General features: G+C 48.7%; 1 protein-coding gene across 1 annotated transcript; it reads right to left on the bottom strand.

Moving 5' to 3' along the window:
- Positions 1 to 1,653: 1,653 nt before the first annotated feature.
- On the bottom strand, positions 1,654 to 22,173 carry sf3b3 (splicing factor 3b, subunit 3). The gene is made up of 27 exons (XM_069181308.1): positions 22,067 to 22,173; positions 20,593 to 20,731; positions 20,340 to 20,495; positions 19,306 to 19,476; positions 18,250 to 18,422; positions 17,460 to 17,601; positions 17,191 to 17,303; positions 16,204 to 16,341; positions 15,370 to 15,473; positions 14,876 to 15,041; positions 14,486 to 14,581; positions 13,833 to 13,905; positions 12,183 to 12,334; positions 11,886 to 12,041; positions 11,265 to 11,420; positions 11,029 to 11,172; positions 10,704 to 10,826; positions 10,231 to 10,385; positions 9,767 to 9,941; positions 7,870 to 8,075; positions 7,260 to 7,441; positions 6,512 to 6,624; positions 5,806 to 6,018; positions 4,609 to 4,707; positions 3,789 to 3,932; positions 3,000 to 3,104; positions 1,654 to 2,486 (listed from the first exon to the last, which is right to left on the bottom strand). The coding sequence occupies exons 2-27, from the start codon at positions 20,660 to 20,662 to the stop codon at positions 2,346 to 2,348; spliced, it is 3,666 nt and encodes a 1,221-aa protein (XP_069037409.1). The 5' UTR covers positions 20,663 to 20,731; positions 22,067 to 22,173; the 3' UTR covers positions 1,654 to 2,345.
- Between the last annotated feature and the right edge of the window lie 200 nt (positions 22,174 to 22,373).

The following is a 22,373-nucleotide window of genomic DNA, read 5'->3' as shown; positions in this document are numbered from 1 at the left end:
GAGCAAGCGCTACTCTGTTACATAACCGGTCCATAATCAGCCCCAAATCCTCCCTCGGTTCGGAAGGGCAGCTAATCCAGGAATTTGCTTCAAAACAACACCACCTCATTTTTTCCTCTATTTTCACAGATTGAATTTTTTACAACTCGACACACAGAAGAACGCCAGTTTGGAAAGACCTGGGTTTTCACTGCAACCAGTTAAGTGATTTGCTCAACCGAGCCGCTTAGAAATGAACTGGGGTGAAAACTATTCCTCGTGCCTGCGGGACCGAAGAGGCCCTAGGTCACCCCCAACGGCTATGCTGACATCCTGTGATGGAAACGTCAGCTGAAGGAATGCTGGAAAGTTTAGAACAAACATGTCCGGGCTCTTGTACTTTCCCTGCTGCAGCTCCCACCAGATTGCTGCCAGCTCTCAGGAGAGATGAGAACTGAAGGACGATAAAGGCTGTGCCAGTCCACTGCAGTTAGATGGCAACCCCCTCCTCCCTGTAAATTCAAAGGCATTCCAACACTCCCTGTGCTTCAGGCCTGGGGGCTGGCTGGGCACCACTTCTTCCTGGCTCACGCACAGTTCAGGGCTAACTGTGAGAGAGAGGAGAGGGGAACTTGCACCAATTAGTGTGTGTGGGCACATGGGGACCACGCCAGTTCTGTCCACACAAGAAATGCCATCTTGGCAGGATGCTGGAGAAACAGAGGATTGAAAACAAATGGGATCCATTTTCTTTTCTTGTTCTCTTCTCAACAATCCCTCAATTCTCAAGAATTGAGAATTGCCAACACTGACGAGCCCTGCTCTCCTAGAATAAAAAAAAAGGCTTAGAACAAAGCTACTTTGTTTAACCAACCCTAAATCTGCTTTTTGTTCACCGTCCCCTCCTCAACCTGAAAAAAAAAAACAGGTCTGAGATTTCCCTGTTGGAGCAGAAGTTGGGACAGTGACACAGTGAACTGGTACATTCACACCGAGTCCTTCCAGAACACTAACTGATGCCCCTACAGGAGGCTAACAGCTCTTAAAACTCTCCCAGGACTGCGGCTCCACAACAGGACCAGGACGACAGCAACCACAGATGGGCAATAATGGTACAGCACCCATAGAGAAGCTCTCAGCAGAGCAGGTAACCCCAGCCTTGGCCCGTTCTGAGGCTGTGTGTAACAGGAGAATGATGCAAGAATTGGAGCTACTCTCAGTGAGGTCTCTCAGGGGCAGGAGAGCAGAATAAAACCCTACAACTTTGATTAGAACATCATCACCCCCCCTCCCCCACTTGGGACAAATGTATTAACATTACACACCACAAAGAAAATTTCAAACGAATACCCTGCTGTAAAAAATCGCTCAACTAGACATTCACAATGCGTCTATTTTGGTCGTAGACATGTAAAGCACATGATGTGCTCATACAGCGTCCTGTGACTACAGCCGTGCTATGCTCTGAACTCCAGAGCACGAAGATGGGCCTCAGCTGTCGGTCAACGCGCATCAACCTGGACTGGTCAAGCCACAAGAAACTCAAGAGAAAACACCCCCACCTCCCGGCCCTGTAACTTCAGTCAGGCGCATATAAAACTGCAATCGATCATTTCATACCAAAGCCACACATCGAAAGCCCTCAGTAAGGGCAGGAAACAGAGACAAAGTAGATTTAACAGATTGTAAAAAAGTTTATTTACAAAAGAGCTCTATTCCCACACTCAGCTGCGAACGGCCCAGTAATAGTCTCTCCTGTCCTCCCAGAACACTGGCAGGAGCTGCAGGAGAGCCACCAGCCAAGTACGCCTCTCTCGGGGCTACACAACCCAGGGGCAACCTCGTGTCCCCCAGTCTGAAGGATACAAAAACAAGTACAAGACGGTCCAGCATCCCCCCCACCCAAAAGTCTCATAAAGGCACCTTTCTGTACCCCTGCCAGCGTTGCTCAAAACTCCTACGAGTACTGATCCAGGAAGAATGAGAGCTTATTAAATTAAAAGGAATAGGGGCATCTCCGAAATTGGGTTTTGAAACTAAAGAGTTAAATCTGGGATTTTATCTTCATGGTTCAGCACAGCATTGCTATGGGCCCACACTGAAGATTCTTAAAAAAAAGGAATTCTTTGAAAAGCCTAACCGCAGAACTGGCATTCAGAAAAGCTCACAAACAGGTCAGGCTGTGATCGCTCGGAAGGGGGCAGAGCTCCCTGGAGACAAAACAGTAAATCAGCAACAAGAATCAAAACGAGAGGCAGCACAGCAGGACTTCTGTTCTGGGCACAATGCGGGCCCTTGTGCCCTTGTGCGAAGTCCTGTCCCCCGCCCTTCCCCTCCCAGTCCTCATCCGCGCCTCAGTGGGGTCGTTAAAAGGCGTAGCGGGTGCGGATATCTTCTAGCTTCTTGGACACCTCTGGTGGGGTGCGGTCCAGCTCCTCAGACACGCTCTTCTGTTTGTTGGGGTCCATGGAGTTAAACTGCTCACACAGGTCGCCGTCAATGACATTCTGCAAGCACAGACGCAGAGACAGGTAGACACATGCAGACGGGAGAGAGGCTCAGTTAGCATGCGATCCTTTAAGCGACAACCGTCAAGGTTCAGCTGACCTGAGTATTTAAAAGGGTTTTAAAATATGCAGGAAAGATGCTTGGCATGGGCTTCCCAGGCCTGCAGACTGAACTTCACAACTCATATGACCCCCAAGCCCTGGAAACGCCAGGTCAAGATCCACTTAAAACCTCTTGTTTAATTTTTTCCCCACTTGTTTTCCACTTGAGTTCAACAGGTTCATGTCCTGAACTCAACACTCAAGAACAGAATTATATGGGCTGTTACATTTTTTTTTAATGCAACATGCCTGATCTCTGCGCCACAGTGCATTTGCCGGGAGCACCAAGTTTCTTTGGGCAACAAGATGATACATGACATTTTTCTGCTTGCTTTTAAAATAACCACATCCCACTCTGTCTCACCACACTCCCGCCCGCCCCCCCTCCCCCCCAAGCAGAACAAGCCCCACCTTGACAGGGAAGTAGTAGGAGCGGAAGCTGAGGTGGTCCCGACCACACAGCGGAGGGTATTCAGACCGCATGTGCATCTCGAGGTGCTGGAAGAAATCGTGGTCCTACGAGGCAGTGAGAGAGAACACAGGAACAATGAACACAGGGTGGACTAAGGAAGCTCATCCTTTTAAATCCCTAAACTATTAAGGCTTGCCTGCATGGGAACTTGGGGACACAGAGCTATCATACCTGAAGTGCTATCTTTAACAAGAAGAACACAATATGAGTGTTCCTGTCCCGAGCATGTTATCATACACTCCTTTTATAAAGATTTTACCACTCGCCAATCCCTTTCTTAAAATTCACTGTATAATAATAATTTACTGTAAAATACTGTGAATGCCTTTCTCTCCACAACAGATAAAACCAGCTCATTCCTGGCAGCCTTCTGCTAGACTTGTTATTCAGTTAGAGAGCAGATGGCTGGTCCTCAGTGCTCAAGGCACAAGGAATGATGAACCACCATGTCCCTGCACTGTTTTCATTACTGAAACATAAGGGGTTTTTGATGCCTACTTTCTGGTGGTGAAAGAGAAGTGAGAAAAGTAAACAGCTGTATTTTATATTCCGATGATTTATATTCTGACGAAAAGCAGATAAGTGTTTTGGCTGCCGTCTCTCCTTCTGTTCCCGGAAGCGGCTGTGTTTTTTCTGCGTTTGTTTCTAGCGGCCTTGGTCGGCCTGCAGCTGTGCTCCTTCAGCACCAGGGGACCTTGGGGCGTGCGCAGTGCTGGCAGCCTGCGTACCTCGTGCGAGGTGAAGGGCACCAAGATGCCGATGCCCCCCGAGAGGGTGGTGTAGACGAGCGACTCTGAGCCCCCTGGGATCAGTGTGGTCTTCTGCAACGACAGCACCGTCTCCCCGACGTGGTAGTTCATTACGACCTCTGCCTGCAGGGGGCAGAAAACGGCACAGTCAGAGGACAGTTTCCATCTGCATTAACATGCATAATTTCATCACAAACTCTCGTCCCCAACCCATCCATTCAAGTGACGACTGTCTGATTTCTGACTATGTTATAAGAACACTTTTCTATTTGTGTGGAAGAGATGGGCATTGGAGTTTGAGGTTACTCTTACTCTAAACACACCATTATGCACTTTTGGGGAAAATAAAAAGCTATAGGATCAGGTTCAGCCAATAAATGCTCGGATGAGCCCAGGAATCAGCCAGTCACTTCATGGTCGACAAAGTAATGTCTCAAAAAAGTTACAAACACATACTTAATGTATTGCTGTTCAATACAATACTGTACTGGTCAATGTTATACAGGGGAAAAACATCAGAGCATCTGCTGAAACAGAACAAGTGAAATCTACAGTGAAGTGTTAAAAACTGAGCTACTTTACTCAAAGGGTTGTGGGAGACTGAAACATTTTGTCAAAGCAGATTCAGTGACATCTTCCAAGGAATGGCTGGATGTGATCCTTGGATCAATTATCTATTGAACAACCACTTCAGTCGTGACGGTTCTTATGTATGTGCAGGATCGAAGTGCAGGCCTGTGAGAGGAGGCAGCAGGTTCCCTGCAGAGGGAAGGCTCCTCACAGACCCAGGCACCATTACCTTCTGGGAGGCGCCATTCAGCAGCCCCCTGTCCCACAATGCCTTGTTCCCCGTGGGGTCCTCGTCCACGTCGTCGCTGGTGTTGGGAGGAAGGCGCACCTGTGGACCAATAGGACACACAGGATACTCAGAGGCAGACCACAAATGTGCAGCGGGGGGGGGGTTTGGCGAGTGTGTGCTGGTAGCACCTCGTGCATGATGACCAAATCTGAGACAAAGTCAAATCTGAGAGAAAGAGTTAACATCACCCCCCAAGAAGAGGGCTCTGTGAGAAATTACTTCTTCTTACAGCACATGGCACCATCATACAAATCGGGGAGTGCCATATCTACCGGTTTTTAGTTTATTTTCAGTCTCAGCAACATTTGCAAAGTAGAGCACAGTGTAGTATGGTGAACAGAACTTAGAATATCATGCATATCCACACTACAGAAAAGACAGGCCCAAAATGTCCAGAAAAAAACCCAAATCCACTGAGGGCTAAAGGGAATGTTTCTACGCTGACAGGCTGCAGGAACTGAACCTTTTTAGTATTGAACAGGGATTACAAGTTGAATCCGTGTAACCTGAAGAACGGAGATGGAGTGGGCAGGCACGAGAGAGACAAAGCAAGCTGCAGCACTACTGGGACCAGATGAGAAGCGACTCCATAATTGCCGCGGGACAGAGCAGGAGCACAATACAGGCTCTGTCCCACTGCTGGCCAGCACAGGGCCCCTAATGTTCTTTGTAACATCGGGACATCAAAGGCGGCACTTGCTCCATGGGCTGAGATCAGAGATACAAATGCAAACAGATACAAGCATGGAAAAAGCAAGGGCACTAACAAAGTCAATCCTACGAACTACATCAAAATGAACAGTGAAACACAAAGCAGAGTACACAAGTACACAACCACATGGGAGAGAATTTGAAGCTCAGAACATGAAGCAGTTCTTTACACAAAGAGTTGTAGGAGTATGGACCAATCTAGCCAGCTACATTGTGGAAGCCGTTATCCTTTCAAGATACATCTAGATGAGATCCCAATAACAGGGACTAGTTGCAAGTGTAATCAGTTAGCTACTAACCACTAAAAGGGTTAGATGAGAATCAACGGGTTCCTTAGGTTAGTCACTGTCCTTATGTTCTTAACGAAAAACATGATGAGTCACTGAAACGGGCGCTCAAACAGAAATACAAACGTGCGGAACCTACAATGCTGATGTTGCCAAACTTATCCGCTGTGGCCATGGTGTCGTAGTCCAGTAGGCAGCAGGTGGTGACCCAGCGGGGATGCGTGTCATCGGCGAAAATGATGAGCTGGTTCTCGTTTCGCTTGTAGCGGACCCAGAACAGGCTCTCCTGCACATCCGAAACGATGACTCGATGCCCGACTGTGTGGATGCCCGTCACCAGATTGGGGATGTGCTGTGGAAACCAGCAACACGTACAAGGTTTCACTTGAGGGCAACTGGAATACAGCAACTCATCAAGCTGTAGCCAATGTAGCGTACTAGAAGCTGAACATGGTCCCCTGGAATGGATTAGCTGCTGAGGAGCTCAGATGGGCTGAACTGAACTCCACATTTTAATGAAATCATTGTGCCAGCTTTCCAAAGCCATCAGGCACATTTAAAAAAAAACGTAAACTAAAGGTTTAAGTCAATCAGAAAATGTAACATGCAGATTCAATAAAGCCGTTTTAAATTATCTGCAGGAATGACAATCCAACAGCTCCCACACCCTAAGCCCCAGCTGCAGGAGGAGTTCGGGAATGTTCTTCCAAAAGGCAGGGCCGTGTAGTACAGCCCGCAGGAAGCACCGTGCCTGCCATTCAGGTCATCATCACCGTTCTGCCATTCCTTCTTAGTGAGCCAGGAGCTGTCTTGGGGTTCGACGGGGAGCTCGGGAGGAGGCTGACCTTGTTCTCACACCTTGCGCAGCAGCTTCTCGTGCCCAGGACCCCGTAGATGCGCAGCAGCTTGCCCACGCCCACCAGCACGCGGCCCTGGAAGGGGCACGAGACACAGAGACGTGCGTTACAGCCCCGGGAACAGGGCTCCCCCACTTCACCTTCGTCTAGAACCCCCAAGGACAGCTCCTGGCTCACTAAGAAGGAAACTTCTGAACAGAAGGTAACTGAGGTGATCGATGACCTCACCAGCTGGAGGGTTAGCGAGACAGGTTAAAGGTCAACACCCTCCACCTTTCGGCACTGCCGGTAAACGTTCCTGTCATTTACAACCCCACAGCAGAGCACAACGTGCCTTTCTGTACAAATTATAATTCAACTCATAATAAGGCTGGCGAGACGGCAAAATCAGTTTTATAACAGTGTGATCTGGCTGAAATAAATGACAAATCAAACGAGAAAAATCATCACCAGCCAAAAGGTTCTCAAAAGACAATAGAACGCAATGTTATGTACAATAAATAAACACCCACATGTTATCTGCATATGTATGCACATTTGTAGCATGAACAGCCTCATTGTCAGAAAGATGAAGAGTATTTCCAGTTTCTATAAGGGCATGACATTTTTAAATGCTGAATATGGCCAGATGTCCAAGTGGAATTTGGAAATGACCACTTCAAGTTTTTAATATAAATTGTAGCTGTAGTTATTTCAATCGCGTCTAGTGAGCATACAGAGGTCACAGAGAGGTGATTCAGGTATAGTTGTTGTGTTCTCACCTTGTGCACGAACTCCAGCTTTTCCCCGCCCCCTACCAGCCGATAGGTGTAGATGAAGCCGCCGCCCACCGACCGAGGGTTGAGGATAAGGTCTCTGGCAACGCCCACCAGCACATACCAGTCGTCCCCGCCGCTGGGAAACCGGCACACGGCCACGCTGCACCGGGAGGGACGCAGGGTGAGAAAGAAACAAGGGGAGACGAGACATGGGAGGGGAGAAGGATAAGAAAGGAAAAGGCAAAGAGAGAGAAAGCACAATTCGGTTATCAAAAATCATAACTAAACCCATGCGTTCACTCACATCTAGAGACTACACAGCCTTGACTGCAGACTTGTCCACAGATCACAGAGCCACAGGGACAGACTCGCAGTACAAAGGGCTATCAGCCACTTCAAAGGATTTACATGATGCAAACATTCGCATATACACACCAGCTCCAGTATGCATATTTTTACACTGACGTTCCTGCTTCTAAGTGCGATTTGCACCACAGTCTGCGGGTATGAAAGCCGGTGTTGTGCCACTGGAGTCCCACTCCATTCTATGGCCCTGGCCACTCTCCCTGTTTGCCTGCCTTCTGGTACCTGAACGCGGCCTCATTCTGCTCCAGCTGCACCAGGTCCAGAGTGTTGCCCTGGATGGGGTTGACGAGCCGAACCAGCGAGGCCCACTGCCCGGCGCCAGCCTTGGGCGCCCCGAAAATCGCTTCAGGGAGGTTCTCGTTCAGGAAGGCTGCCGCCATCTCTGCTGCCAGCTCCCTCTCGTCCTCCCCGGCCGCCTCGACCATCTCCTGCAGAGTGCCGGAGAGAGAGACAACGTTTACTGCATGCACTCACACCAACACAGCATCAGGGAGGGGACACTACTCCTGCTACAGCAAGGTCGTTCTCCATTTATTCGCACTGTAACTTGAAGAACGGAGAGGGAGTGAGCAGACACGAGAGAGACAAAGCAAGCTGCAGCACTACTGGGACCAGATGAGAAGCGACTCTATAACTGCCGCGAGGCAGAGCAGGAGCACAATACAGGCTCTGTCCCACTGCTGGCCAGCACAGGGCCCCTAATGTTCTGTGTAACATCTGGACATCAAAATGCACCAGGCAGTGCGTCACTTGCTCCATGGGCTGAGATCAGAGATACAAACGCCACTTCACGGGTTACTAATCAGAGAAGAGACATGGAAAAACTCATCATCTCTACAGCATCCATGGCAGCCAGTTCAAACCTACTAGGCACCCAAACAAAATCTTATTTAAAGTACCTAAGAATACATAGAACCTAGTGCCTCAGAACTGACAGAGACCTGTGGGGTACACCTCTCTGAACTCGGTAGGCTTCAAGAAGTTATTAATCCGAAGAGATGTTACAAGCCATGCGAGTCTGAAGGCTCGTCAATTCCACCTGATGGCTCTAAAGTACTTTCTCCTTTTTGTAGTCACCACCAAATTCAGAGTAATAAACTGCTTATTCCTGTCCATCTCTGGTTATACTGGGCATACAGGTCAGTGCTGGGGACATTGAGTGCTTCTCATATGCAGTATTAAGGGCATCAATCCCCAGCAAGCAGGATGCCCCTTCAGTGGCTCTAAGGGGGTCTCTGCGATGCCTGTCCAGTGCACAAAGCCCTTTGCAACTAGAGCAACACATCCTACGAGAGCAGTGAGAAACCTACCGAAAGAATACGAGTAGATGGAACCGATTTCAAGACGATGTATTCTTTTTCATTCATGTTAGCCAAAAACAGCCAGGTTCAGGAGATTTCATTAAGCTCCTGCACAAGCCATGAGAGCTGAACTCTGGAGTTCAGCACCACACAGGGGGAGGAGGAGGTGTCAATGAGTCCCCGAGACATTTTTATCAGAAGTACAGCCCAGTTCAATAGCACACAGGCAGATATGGGCTGGCCAGTGTCACCAGCCTCCTCGCTGCTGGTAATGTGTAGTGTGTAGAAACACCGGCGTGCCCGAAATAGCTCACTGGATCGACCTAACTATTCTGGTCACTGTTTTCTGAGCTCCAGCCATTGCAGCAAAGTCCTTTCTTCTGTAACAGGGAGGTCACTAATGCGCATAACAGCCTACATGTGGGGTTTATAGTGCAGTGCTTCAAGAACACTATTGGGGGATTCCAAGAAACAAAGGGATACGTATAATGGATAAAACTGCTCTCACGTGCTAATAGTGCTGGCCATGGATCTGCTGACCAACAGTTATAATTTTGCAATTAATGACGACCACTAAAACAGATATATACTGTAGACTTATTTCATGGTGTAATTGGAGCTCCTTATAGAGATGGATTGCCTGAACAGAGAAACACTCTACATGACACAGTTGAGGGCTGTACCCAGCATGGCACAGCTCGAATATTCCTCTTCCATGAAGCCCAGATGTGCTGTGATTCACAAGGCCCGCCTCAGAGGTCAGCCCAGCCCAGACTCCCCCTTCCCGCGCCAGGCCAAGGCCACGCCTCGCCGCTCACCTCCGCCATCTGTTGTTTGCGCTGTGCCTTAGTGGCCTCGGTGTAGGCATTGTGGTCGGTCTCGATCAGGACCAGGAGGCTGGTCTCGGGGTGGATGACAAACTTTCGGGGTGTGTACTGCAGGGGGAAGGCCACCTGGTTGAACACGGCACCCAGCTTCTCCAGCGCCAAAATCCTGGAAAGAGAGAGAGAGGAATCAAAAGAGGCACAGGGCGGAGAGAAGGGTGAGGAGAAGAGGCAGACAGATGATTCTGGCATGCTACTTCGATCCTAAGCACAGAAAAGGACAATGGAAAGAAAAAAAGAACTGGATTCCAGCTGATGATGTTACAAAGACGTTACAAAGAGAAACGAGAATTTCCACAAACTTCTAACCCACCTCTGGTGGATCTGGCAACCCTCCCCGCCTGAAACAGCTCACCGGTGGCGAACGGACACGCGGGGCCGACGGGGCGCAGGCTTACCGCAGAGTGTTGGTGGAGATGGCCACGATACCCTCGGGACACTGCTCGGAGGCGAAGCCCGACGCGTACTCCAGCGTTTCGTACGACAGCGGCGTCAGGTGGAAGCGTGACTGGTAGGAGTAACTGAGCCAGGAGCGGCTGGACATGGCCAGCACCTGCGCAGGGGAGAGGCCACAGCACCAGCTTACCACCACTGACAAAAACTAAGCAATTTACACAGCAACGTTTAAAGGTGACCGCCTCTTAATGAACTCTATTTTCATTACTCTATTTCTTTACTCTATTTCTTGTTAAAGACTAGGGATCAGCACTTTTTTTTTAGATCAATTAATGAATAACCAACTGTAATTTACAAGTGATACACACTGTAGCTCTTCAGGAATGGACCCATGCAATTCCGTACACAGCACACAAGCCTCCACAGTGTGAATTTGAAATTAACAGTATACAAGATTGTGTTGTATGACACTTACAGCTTCCTGCCCCTGCATCCTGACCCGGAAGAGCTTGACAGGTCGCGACCCCAGGTAGCGAGTGCGCGTGTCAGACAGGTCTCCAGTCACTGGGTCCAGCACAGTCCTCAGCAACACACCGTTCTGCACAAGGAGGACAGAGTGAAAGTCATGCTGCAACAGGACACAGAATTGCGTGGGTGGAGGAGAGGAAGGTTCACACCCCTCACACCCCCAAGTTTCAGAATTGTTGTTAAGACGCACTGCTGTGCAGAAGCATCAGCACGATGCCTAACAGATGAGGAAGTGATGTATTGTGATTATAGCACTACAGACTGTGGCAGACCTGCAGGCCGATGTTGAGGTACAGGAAGCCGATGGAGCCCTTCTCTCCCAGCTCGTCCTGCTTCTCCACTCCGCCCATCTCCACGATGCACAGGGACTCCGGCTGGGCGGGCAGGGCCTGCATGCTGAGGGGCTGCAGGCAGTCCTGGAGAGACACAGGAGGGATCAGATCAGAGAGACGGGCAGCCAGGGGGACAGGCCTCCAGTAGGGATGACACCCACGGACAGTCTCCTCACCGAGGGGTCCAGGGAGATGATTCTCACGGTGTTGTCCACCAGCCCCACCGCGAGGAACCTGGAGCGCTGCTCCCCAGGAGGAACGTTGGCCAGGCTCATGCACACCACGTCCGCGGACATCTCCTTCCGCTCCGTGTATTCGTTCAGCTGGCCCGACTGCGAGACGGGCAGGAGAGAAATGACACGTGAATTAAAAAACATTGCTGGGTATGAAAAAGCAGAAAAGTGATAACGTTTCAATGTAGTCCTGATAAAGGACCCCACTGGAAGACTATCATTATTTAGAGAGCACAACATGCAAGAAATGAACCTATACTTAAAAAACAGAGCTCCCAGCAGTGTTTAGACCAACTGATTTCAATGGAAGAATTCAAGCCTTTTCAAAGATATTCAGCTGTTGTTGATTAAAGAGACCTGTATTTAACTGAGGACCACACTTGTGAACCTAGGGTTTAAAAATAATGCAGGAAAGCACTAAAAGCAGAGAACTCTTCCCTTGTACATACATCATACATACAAAATAGCTGTGCGGCACATCAGGGAATCTAGCCCTCCCTTCATTTACAGGTAGCACCCTGCTAGCCGGCAGGTTTAAAGAAACACGGGCTCAGCTGGCCGTACCGGGTCCATCTCGAAGTAGACCAGCTCTCCGCCCGTCAGCGCGATGACCACCTGCCTCTGATTGACCGCGCAGCGCACGATGGTCTTCTTCCCCGGCGTCTTCCACTCGTTGACACGTTTGTCGGCGCGGATGTGCCGGATCCCATCTGGGTATACCTGAAAGGAGAACAGGGAAGGGGTCGTTTCAGGTACTGTGTTCGCCCCCCCGTCCCGAGCTCCGGACCCAGAATGCCTTTGTCATGGCTGGCTTGGGCGACAGAGCCCTCTCTCCTAGCCCACAGAGACTGCCCGACTGACCTGCACCAGCGCGTCTTCGCCCAGCAGGGAGCAGGACAGAGTAGGCGTGGTGCCCAGGAAGCCCGAGTCCGTCACCTCCTCCACAGTCTCCCCGATGGACAGTACCAGAGTGGCGTTGACGAAAGACACAATGATGTAAGCGTCATACTCATCTGCAGAGAGTGGGCACAGTGGGAGAGGGGTGAGCTCCATTAGAGGTGGGGGGTTAAACCTTCACACTCATCTAGGCAGCGAGGACAGAGACGGATGCAGCAGAGAAAATAGCAACGAGTGGGCAGGAGGAGGAGAGGTGTGCTGCAGTGCGCGTACAGAATATTTTCAAGAGAATAACGAGGCAGGAAGTTCCACAGAAAATACATTAATTTGAAGAGAAGGTCAGATTTTCCTGACACAGATCCAATAGGAAACTGCCAAAATACACAAAAAGCTTCCCACAGCATTGCAATAGCAACAGTTCATGCCGTTATGAACACACCCCAGAAAAATTCTAATGCCATCTTGGTACCACTTCACAAAACAACCTGCAAATTCCCAAATTAAACAGACTTACAGAAAACCAACTACGTGTGTAGCTTTAAAAATCCTCATGAAATGTGTCATTTTAAAAATATCCCCCCCCCCACAAATAAATAGGTAACTTAAAGAGTATTCCTTTTTGAAAGGGCACGTGATTTCCAGGAAAAAGACAAATCCCTCTCAGTTGCTGAGAAAAACGTGGACAGCACTGAATTCAATGGAATTCAACTAAGAGTTTTATGACCTGGGGTGTCCTCAGATGTTACATACTTCAAAACAGATATTTTCTTTAGAGTGCTGCTATTATATCCATTACAGACTGTGGCCACAGCTTGTCTTTCCAGAAAAACACTGGCCAAGAACCTGTACTCATTGACTCACAATTTGAGAATGTAATGTATAGAACCCATTCATGGTCATGGAAAATCCATCCATTTTCTCCGTTTTATCCAATATAGGGTTACAGGGAGCCAAGGCCTACTCCAGCAAGCACTGGGCACAGAGCAGGACATGGTCCCTGGACAGGACACCAGTCTATTGAAGGGCACGCATACACACACACCAGGGCCAAGTAATCTGCCAGTATGTCTTTGGACTGAGGGAGAACACCAGCATGAATACGGGGAGAACATACAAACTCCAAGCAGATAGCACTCCAGGAATTAAACCAAACCTGCAGCCCTGCAAGGCAGCAATGCCAACCACTGCAGCACTGGGTACGAACAACGTTCTTAAAAAATGCTGCTTAAGAATTCCGACACCCCACAGCTATCAGGTTTTACCTACCGCAAATGTATTTGCTAAAGTGAGTATACTGTTACAATGCTAACACAAGACTGCAAAAAGACACCAAAATGCAGGACAGCACATTTGTTATAAGTCCTGGAAATAAAATCAAGCATGCCTATTTGAAAGTTAGCCAATTCTCCCAACTTCTCTGGACGCTATTTCAAGTTTTCCTGTAGAGTTGAACTCCCAGGTTTTCCCTATATATGCTTATGAAACTCCAACCACTTTCGACCAAACATAGCCTGGATCCTAGAACATCCCGACAAAGACTCCTCCTTAGTCAGTCTCTTTCAAGTCCCTTCGGAAAGCGACTGCAGAGCTGCTGGGAACAAGGGGCCTCTGTACCTTCGATGTGTCGCCGCACAGTCCACACAGCATTGGGGTTACCGGGCAGCTCCGAGACAGCCATCTCAGACACCTGTGCGAGAAAAGAGGGACGCGTGGATCAGGGCTCCGACATGCAGGGATATATATAGATTCATCTCAGGCTATAAAACCCCAAGACTCCTGCGCAAGCGGAGCTCTCAAAGCACAAAAGCAAAACTTCTTACACTTATCTGTATCTGCCTGTACGCATTCACTAACAAGAATTAAGTATAGAGCCGTCGATGCCAGAGCCTGCAGATGATAAAACCACATCACGATGCTGGCCTAGTCTACTTCCCTGATCCTGGAAAATACAGCTCATGACAGATACCGGGCAAAGCACAGCAGTGGCAGAACGGCCAGTAGTTTAGTGACTGGAGAACCACAGAAAATTTCCTTCAGGACTCTCTGTTACAGGCAAACTAGAGAATATTCGACGGCTTTCGTCACAACCAGAACCAGTTTGTTCATCCCACAGATGGTCAAGAATGGCTTCAGACAGCCACAGCCAACACTCCCACCCTTCTTCATGGCTGCCCTCAGAACAGCAGGACAAGTGAGGACATGTGACTGCAGTTATTTCAGAGCCCCGCCCCCTCGCTCAGCGGGGCTCTGGGCATCGGCCCCCGTACCTCCAGCCCGTGTCTCAGCACCCGCAGAGTGGACCTCGGCCCTCGGCCACAGGCTACATACAGCTGGGGTGTGTCCTCATTCGCCAGGTCAGCAATCTGCAAGGACCAAAAAACAACTCGATCGGCACAGCTGGCTTCTGAACCACACATCCACAACGCAGCCCCACTCCCCCGCTCTTTCCCCTCCAGCAACAGATGCACAAATCATGCCTGCTGCCACAGACAAACTAGGGAATGACCTAAGAAGGCTGGCCTGACACAGGCCATGACCAGCCACACACTACAGCCTCCCACCCTGACTGACCAAGTGGCTCATGACTGCACACATTACATCCGCCTACTTGCTGACTCAACAGCCCACAGCTCTACAAGCTGCCCGCCCTGACTGACCTGGCAGGACATGATGGGAGACAGGCTCTCCAGTTCGTCCACCAGCACTAAGTTCTTGAGGGGTCGTGGCTGGAAGAAGAAGGTGTCCCCCTCCTCCAGGGGCATCGCTGAAGAGAACTCCGGCTCCTCGTCATCGTCCCCCAGGTGGGCGATCTGGTACAGGTAGCTGGGGAAAGCAGAGTCGGAGAGGCTCAGAGGAGGGGCGAGTGAACAGAGACAGGCGGAGGGAGAGAAACAGGTTTTCAGGTCAGGGGGAGTGAACGCGAAAGCTGGGAGAGTGCTCCAAAAGGCACAAACAGACGGGAGAGCACAGGAACAGAGGTGACTTAGTTATCTCCAGCAGCCAGTTCATTCAGATTCTTGCAAAATCCTGTAGTGCCCACAACCCCACAAACACTCTCGGAGCCAAGGTGGGAGTGCACACAGCAGCAGACAGGAAGAGGGGGCGCACGGAGAGTGGGGAGACAGCGCAGCAGTGACCGGCTGGCACTCACTGGTTGCCGAACTCGGAGGCCACGAACAGAAAGCCAGTCTTCAGCACACACATGGCCGTGGCCACAGGGATGGTATCAAAATACTTCAGCCGAATCTCCGTCACCTGGCGGAGACACAGGAGGAGAAGTGTGACATGGATAAAATGTTCTAAAATGCTTTCATCTTTTATGTCATTCTTATGGCTGGGCAAGTGTACACACCTCAACAGCCAACTCTGATTAAAAAAACATTTTCTGTAAGGAGTAGCAGATGACTGGCTGGCTAAACAAGGGAGATAATTTTATTAATAAGCTTTTTTTGACTCAATCAAAGCAGTGGCTCAATGTTGTGAGGAGAGTTCAGTCTCCAGAGGCCAGTGAAATAGAACTGCTACAAATTCTGTTAGAGGAAAGAGGCAGTGATTCTTGCACAGCACACTGCCTAGCATTAAAACAGGAAACAGCAGGAAACCCTAAGGAATAAAGCAGAGGATCTGAGTCCCACTCTCATACTAGGACAGGATATGACTCCCGTCCCAGTGCCAGATGAACTGCGGAGGCAGCACCAGGCCCATGCAGTACCTCTCTTTCTGCACGGGGCTGAGATCAGAGTTAGAAACACTAACTCTTCAGGAGTCAACAGTCAGAGAAGAGACATGAGGAAACTCATCACCTCACAGCACCCGTGGCTACTGAAAAACACAGACCCACTAAACCGCACTCTTCAATGCATTAGAAGTATTTCAGGGGCCTGCCAATCCAGAGGAAGATATAACATCATGCACAGGACATTTCCCCACCACAGGAAGGTCACCTCAGCACCTCCTCCTCGCCACCCCCCACCGCTCTCCTCACCATCTCCTCGTCCGTCTCCAGCGTGACCTTGAAGATGTCTCCCTGCTCGGTCTGGGCCAGGAAGAAGAACATGGACTTGGTCTTGTGTGTGGCCGAGCAGACAAAGATCATCCCTCGCTCGGGGTCATCAAGGTCGTTCTGTGCAGAGGGGAGGGGAATGAAGGGACATCGAGAAATAAAGAGCAGACCAATAATGTTAAAAACATTTCCAGCCACTGATCACAGCACAGCAAGTCGGAATTCAGTCAGATGACCGATTGATTGCACACAGATTTACGCTGGAAGCAACTCGAATGCTGAGCGGACTACTTCATGCTGGCACTGCGTTTCAAACTGTGCACAGATATACTATTATCAGCCCCGAGGTGCTGGCTGAGGCTCTACTGTACTTAAGATTAAACATCGTGTTTGACATTTGGGATGACCATGTGAAAAACAGATACAGACACAAGTACAGTTCATCTTGTTTAACACACAGTTGACAGTTAATAGACTTCACTGAATTAATGGAAACACTGCTTAAACAGTATCAGGGCTCTGCTGTAAAAAAGTTACCTCTAATCATAGCACCTGCCTGCATATTGCTTGAGAACCCCACTTTACTCGCTCACACTTGAGAGAGGCTCAAGGGCCAAGCATGTGTAATCCAAGACAGAGGCCCCTGAAGGAGCACGGAATTAACGATAAGGAGAGAGGGCAGCGCAGTGTGTTTCCAGCTGTCGGAACTCCTTGGCAACCAAACATTTAACAGTTGTTCACCCTACCCCCTCTAATGCTGCTGGTGAAGGGCCTGATCAGAACATGTAAGTTTCTCCAGAGCTGCACTCAGAGAAGAGACATGAAAACATCTTTCATCCTATGAGGCCGAGCACCAAGACCAGCAGGTTCAGGCAGGGTCAAACGCTACAATACAGCTAGAATCGCAAGTTTGGTACACACGGGGACATATGATTTGCACTCCACTGGAACTCAGTTCTCTTCACTCACCCTCCTGCGTGGGATGGGACAGCGGATGTCAGGCTGGTCACCGAAATTTTTGTAGGTGATGTAATTCTCCGAGCAGATGAGAACTCCACTGGGGCCATCAGACCCTCCAGGAACTGGGGAAAACAGAGAAAAGGGAGAATAAGACATCAGGAAAAAAGCTGTCTCCCCACTGCAAATAAGCCTGATTCAGTGCAGCTGTGATCTATCAAAATGCTGGTGCATTCCCAGAGTGCACCTGCGCACAGAAAGCCCCCCTCCGCTGATCTCACCGGTAATAAGGAAGTTGCCGTGCTCCTCCAGCGCCTCGCTGTACTTGCGGACCACATGGTTCAGGCCCAGGTCGAGCTCATAGAAGGTGAGGGTCTGCTGGGTGTTGGCGGCTGCCTCTCCTGTCGGGTCGTTGTCTGCCTCCTGGAAACACGTGCACAGGGCGGGTCAGACGGACAACGCCAGGGGAAGACTGTCACGGCTAAAAATGCACTTTGGAGTAACAGATGACAGCCTTGGCTAACAAACTGCAACGCCGATCCCAAAGCAGAGTTTAATAATAGTTCTGATTTTGGAGATAGCTGCTCATCTATTACCTCTCTTTACCATCACCTACAACTGCCAGAAGCATGAGGAGTTCAAACAGCACTATCCAGGGAAAACCAAACTCGGCCACACTGCTTAAACTTGCAAGCTACCATCAGGTAAGTTCTGCTGCAGGGACAGAAATTATTTCTGCCATTTTGGATTGTAAAAGTTACAGGTACTTACAGGACTCAACAACAGGCATTGTTGCATTTATTTTTCCTATATATTTAAAACAAAATTCAGTGTTCCTGCAAGACTCCAAATATATTGAGGAAGAAACATTTTAAAGCCTGAAAAAGCATCAAGCTCCTAGAAGCCGCACTTAGTTCCCATCTCTGGGGTCCCAAGTTCGTGAGAAAGATAATTAAAGGAGTTACTGCTTCTCTCCAAAAGCCATGAGGTCAGTCGGCCCATTCTGAGTGAAGAGGTACTTGGAGAATGATCACAAGCTCGGTCCCTGCAGAGGCAGGCCTATGACCTCACCTCGTAGTCCATCTCCAGGCAGGCGAACATGGGATTCTCAAAGCCGACGTCCACGCCCACCACATGGTACACCAGTGTGTTGGCCTTGTGGGCCTCCAGAGGGGAGGAGATGGTCAGACGGGCCGCGGCGTCACGGTTCAGGATGTACACCAGCTTCTGCTTCTCTATCGCTCCTGCACAGCAAGAGATGAGATAGTGCAACAGAGATATATTATCTTGGCACACACTGATGAAATCAAACAAACTGAAGGGAACAGGAAACTTGATGCTAATATACTATTTATAAGTTGTAAACAAATAACTATAAAGCATCATTGGCAGACTACCAAATACTCCTTTACATGCCTCTAATAACTTGGAGAGCTTGGCCACAATATGTCAGGACCATCTGTAAACTGACATGCTGTTTCAGGCTGTTCCAACTGTACAAAAAGAACCTGACAACCCCTTCTTGTGAGTCCTGTTAATTGAAAAGTATTTCCCATCGATACAATGAAGGGTGAAACAGTGGGCTTCACTCAGCACACAGAGGTCTCAGGCTGGCTGTGATCAGAAGTAACCGGTCTTCTCCAAGATTTACAGGTCAGAGAAGAGACATGAGAAACTCATCATTTCCACAGCACACTGAGTTGTCCTGATTTCTCATCACTGCCTCACACACTACAGACCCTATCAGTTAAGCGACACTGGCACAGACAGACAGCACGGCCTTATTCTACAGAGTTTTAAAGTCTAACAAGCATTACATCTGTCCACAAGTGAATGACACTGGAGTTTAAGAAATGAAACTGTAAATGAACCGTAGTGAGGAAGAGACTGAAGGTAGGGAATCTCCAGACAGGAGTTACACCAGTGCGCTGTTTGAACATGAAGTCCAAAGTCAGGGACGAGTCTGCGCAGTTGAGAGACTGCTGCTGTGCACTTGTCGCATCACTCAGGAATTTTGTTCAAACTGAACTTTTTTGGGTGTAAATGCACCGCAAGTGAGAAGCCGCGATTGTGCAGTGGCATCGATGAGCTCCAGACCCTCCCCTCCCTTCCCAAAGGGCGCCTCACCAATCATGACCGCTCGGCCCTTGGGGTCGACGGCGAGGAACTGTCCCGGGACGATCCGCCGGCAGCCGCTCTTGCCGAACGTCTCCTGGTGCACCTTCTCGAACATGTTCTTGGACGGCTGGTACTCCAGGATCACAATGCGCCCCGAGTCGCTGCCCACCACAATGTAGTCTGGGAAGAAAACAGGACTCGTTCAGCAGGCCCGGGCAGCAATGAGACAAAGCAGACTTCTCTCCAAAGACAGTGCAAACATTAGTAAACTTCTAGGTAAAACTTCTTACGTTTCCAGAGGTTTTTAATTAAGAGTCCCACAGTTGAGCAATTTGATCCACTTGCCTAAATATTACATTCTACTGATGCATACATTTATGTGTTGATGTATACAAAATGCGTTCCTCTTTAGACATCACGTTTTCTGTCTCATTAGACAGAAAACATTATGTCTAAAGAAGAACACATTTTGACCTATACGTCTGTAAAGTTTATTAAACAGCCGTGCACACAACAGCTCAACACAATCAACTGTCATCACAGAGAAGAGTACCCCACTATGGTGTTGGAACTTGGTGCTACACAGGGGTGAATGTCTGGCTTATCGATTGTGGAGCTCATATTGCCACAGCAATGCAGCTCGGTTTGGCACTGCTGTACGTGACCAACAGGTTATTGCACCATGCAAGAGGAGTACTTAACATTTGGCACTGCTGTTGTAACGCAAGTTTAAGATCATGTTTATTTAAAGGTGCTATTACAGTTTAGTTCCTAATTAATCAAGCACTTAGGTTGGGTGATCTCATCTGTGTCCAACTGGGCTGGGACCCAAGAACCCTAAAGTGCAAGTGCTCTACGCGTTCTTGAACGCGCAAACAATTAGGGGTCGCATTTACAGTTGTGACTTTCGTTCAGAGACAAAAACCTATAGCGACTCATTTCCAGCCATGAATCAAGCAGCCACACAGCCCATGCACGGAGCACAGCTCATCTCTTGCCTCAGCTCAAGAAGCCCCCCCCCCAACACTGCGCTGCAATCTGACCTTTGGTGCCGCCGGTGAGGCGGAAGGCCATGAGCGAGCGGATGATGCCGAACACCTCCACCGTCAGCAGCGTGTGCACCTTCCCCGTGTTGGCATCGGGGCGCAGCAGCTCCAGGATCTTCCCCCGGGAAACAACGATCTCCTGCTGCTTGGTTCCTATGGGAAGAGGAGAGGGGTTAGACTGAGCAGATCCTAATACCTCCTGATGCCCCCGGAGGAGAGAAAGGTGGGTGGGGGCTGGCGCGGCACGTACCAGAGAAGTTGCCATGGATGGCGTGGGTGATGCCCGTGGCACGCTGCAGCGTCAGGTTGTACAGGAACATGATGGCAGCCCCTCAGCCTTCTGGGCCGGACAGGTGACGAACAATTCTAGCTCCCGGTACCCAACACAGCTGCAGCAGGAGAGAGAGAGAACACCATCCATTACACCACAAACCACATGTTTGTTTTTAATTCTATTTATTTCATGTTTGTTTTTATTTGTATTTATTTTATCATCATATTTTGCACAGACGTTTGTTTTTTTTTGTTTTATTCATTTATTTCATATTATTGTACTATTCTAATTTTTGGTCTATCCTGATGTCTGTTTTTTTTTTTGCTTGTCCTGGGCTGCTGTAACACATCAATTTCCCTTCAGGATCAATCAAGTCTTATCTATCACATCGATTAAAAAATAACCAATAAAACAAGACCAGCTTTACTCTCGTCTTCATCCTCCCTGCCTACAGCTCCTGCAACTCTGCTCGGAGTCTCTGTGAGGAGGAGCAGTGGTCAGGGTTCTGCATGGAAAGTCTCGAGTTCAAACCCCCACGTTGGACTCGCAGTGGTACCCTATAGCAAAGTTTCAATCGGACTGCCCTAGTAAATATACTGCTATATAAAAGGTGCTCCCTGGAGTGTCTCTGCAAATACTTATCACCTAGCTTTGAAGGTTAAATGAGCTTTCACTGTAAACTATCTCCCAAATCAGGAGAGTTCTAGTTCATTCTCAAAACATTTTTAGATTTGTAACAAGATTACAACGCACAAATACGCCTCAGTATAAACAAGGCCTAGCTACGGGACTGTTAACTCCGCATGACGGTTTTGCTTCTAAGGTATACAGATCTTCCTAACTCACAACAGTTTTGTCTCTGGAATACAATTTGGCCAAGGAAAATATTTTTTTTAGAGAAATGTTAGTAATACTGCTCTTGAAATTACTTAAAGTGCGCCAATTATTTCAGATGCCTGGTGGGACTATGCAGAGCACCAAGCGGTGAGTCCACTTAAAACTCTTTCAGTACAAAATGATTGCTTTGAAAGTTTGAATTCTGAAAGATTTTTTCCGCCTAGAAAATCGTAAAAGCATCCTATTTTTCTAAACCATTGCTCTTGCAAAAAATACAGTATCAAGAGTAACCAAACGTATCCCAACTGACCGACCGATCCTGAGCCGTGACCCCGGCTTCCTCAGCGGTTGAACGCTGGAGATTCGTCGTGAAACAGCGCACATATAAAAACTACGCGTTTCCAAAAAAGGTAACAGTAATTTAAAATCTTAAATCCTCCCGCACAGATTCCGCAAGGTCGTGCACTTCAGTGGCGTCTATTTACTTTTCATTCATAAAGCTATCAGCCTAATCCCGGAATCTTCTAAATTTTTACATCAGCGCCCACTCCACGGCAATATCGCAATTAACGAGTTTAATTAGATGTGGAGGTAGACTGTGAGTATGAATTACCTGTGTAGCACGCAGGATTATGATGATTTTGACGCGGATGAAGTGTTGTTAAATCTCCATTTTCCCTCTCTGTATTTGGATCCGACCGCAGCGCCGCCAGTCTGGGGTCCTTCCTCCGCTCAAGCGAAAGCTGTCGCTTAGGTGGCTAGAAACGTGCCTGATCAGTGATCAGTGACTGTTGCTAAGCCTCAGTAAAAAAAATAAGGCCTGTGCTGTGAACAAGTCTTCTTCGTATATCTCCTCTTCTGTGAACTACTTTTAAAAATAAATGTCGATAAATAGAACTTACCGATATATTTATTTTCCG

The sequence above is a fragment of the Lepisosteus oculatus genome, chromosome 20 (assembly GCF_040954835.1).
Source record: "Lepisosteus oculatus isolate fLepOcu1 chromosome 20, fLepOcu1.hap2, whole genome shotgun sequence".
NCBI classification, from domain to species: Eukaryota; Metazoa; Chordata; class Actinopteri; order Semionotiformes; family Lepisosteidae; genus Lepisosteus; species Lepisosteus oculatus.
Note: the sequence above shows the minus strand (reverse complement) of the source record. Positions and strands in the feature narration are given on the sequence as shown.

What these genes read in the sequence shown, in the direction of transcription:
- sf3b3 (XM_069181308.1), bottom strand. Translation starts at nt 20,662, where the DNA reads ATGTTCCTGTACAACCTGACGCTGCAGCGTGCCACGGGCATCACCCAC. An exon ending in TGGAGACGGACGAGGAGATG is followed by an intron (nt 15,474 to 16,203) that starts GTGAGGAGAGCG and finishes TGTCTCCGCCAG; the next exon opens with GTGACGGAGATTCGGCTGAA. An exon ending in CTCCCATCATGTCCTGCCAG is followed by an intron (nt 14,582 to 14,875) that starts GTCAGTCAGGGC and finishes TGGTCCTTGCAG; the next exon opens with ATTGCTGACCTGGCGAATGA.